General features: G+C 56.1%; 1 protein-coding gene across 3 annotated transcripts in view; it reads right to left on the reverse strand.

Annotated features, from left to right (window-relative positions):
* Positions 1-61: 61 nt before the first annotated feature.
* The window catches only part of LOC102042750 (protein FAM49A-like), a 7,031-nt gene continuing 6,062 nt past the window's right edge, over positions 62-1,030 (reverse strand). For all 3 annotated transcript variants that reach the window (XM_031062055.1, XM_005427111.3, XM_014309537.2), the window contains 2 exons: positions 753-823; positions 62-663 (listed from right to left, as the gene is read on the reverse strand). In XM_031062055.1, coding sequence (XP_030917915.1) covers positions 600-663; positions 753-823 — 135 coding nt within the window. In that variant the 3' untranslated portion in view covers positions 62-599. The remainder of the gene's footprint in view (positions 664-752; positions 824-1,030) is intronic.

Genomic DNA, 1,030 nt, shown 5'->3' on the forward strand with positions numbered 1-1,030 from the left:
AGGGTGTCAGGGAGAGGCGACACGGTGGTGGCAGGGGATGGGGACACAGCGGGCAGCCACGACAGATTAAATGTCATTTTATTTCACACCCAAAACCAAAAAAAATGTAGAAAAGAAGAGGTGAGTGTGGATTTAATTGCTCATATTAAAAATCTACCAGGTGAGACTGAGCCGTTTCCTCCAGAGTCAGTGCAGATCCACAGGGATACTTCTTCCTTCTCCTCCTCCTCTTCCTCCTCCTCCACTTGGGGACCAGCATGAGGACAGGGGCACCACCTGCCCCCTCCCCAAGGTGCCCCCGTGCCATGGGCACCCTGCTGCCAGCCCCACCAGCATTTCCCTTGCCCGGGTCTGTCCTGCCCGGCCCCGGTCCCGTGTCCCCACAGTGCCACCCTCACCTCTGTCCCGTGTCCCCACGGTGCCACCCACGCCTCGTGTCCAGGAGCAGGTGCTGATTGGGAAGGGGGGGGGAGGGGGGCAGAAGCCCGGGCCCGTTTTGATTTGTTTTTAGCGTTTCTGTGCGTTCCTCGCTGTCCCTTTTCCCTCTGTACAAAATGAGCTGTATGGTCATGGGTGACACGGTGACTGCGGCTCCGCCCTCACTGCAGCAGGGCCCGGATCTGTTTGGACGTGGTGTCATCGTTGAGGTGCCGAGTGGTGTACCTGGATGGGGAGGGGACACAGGTCACAGCCCCCCGCCCTCTCTGCTGCCTCCCCTCCCCAGGCTGTGTCCCCAAGCCCCCCCGTCTCACCTCAGAGCGTTCAGGAGCCCCTCGGTGCTGGTTGAAGGTTGGTCTTTCAGGACTTTAATGCAGCCTTTCATCTGATGGGGGCACAGAGCAAGGCTCCATCAGAGAGGAGCTGTGATGTCTCAGACATGTTTTATGAAAAATCCTTTTGCTAGGATTTTTTTTCTCCTGAGAAGCTGAGAGGCCTCAGAAACGAAATGCAAACATTATTATTATCTGCTGCTGTGGAATGCAACAGGTGCATCTGTGATTGGTCTCATGTGGTTGTTTCTAATTAATGG

This window comes from Geospiza fortis, unplaced genomic scaffold, assembly GCF_000277835.1.
Source record: "Geospiza fortis unplaced genomic scaffold, GeoFor_1.0 scaffold432, whole genome shotgun sequence".
Classification (NCBI taxonomy): Eukaryota; Metazoa; Chordata; class Aves; order Passeriformes; family Thraupidae; genus Geospiza; species Geospiza fortis.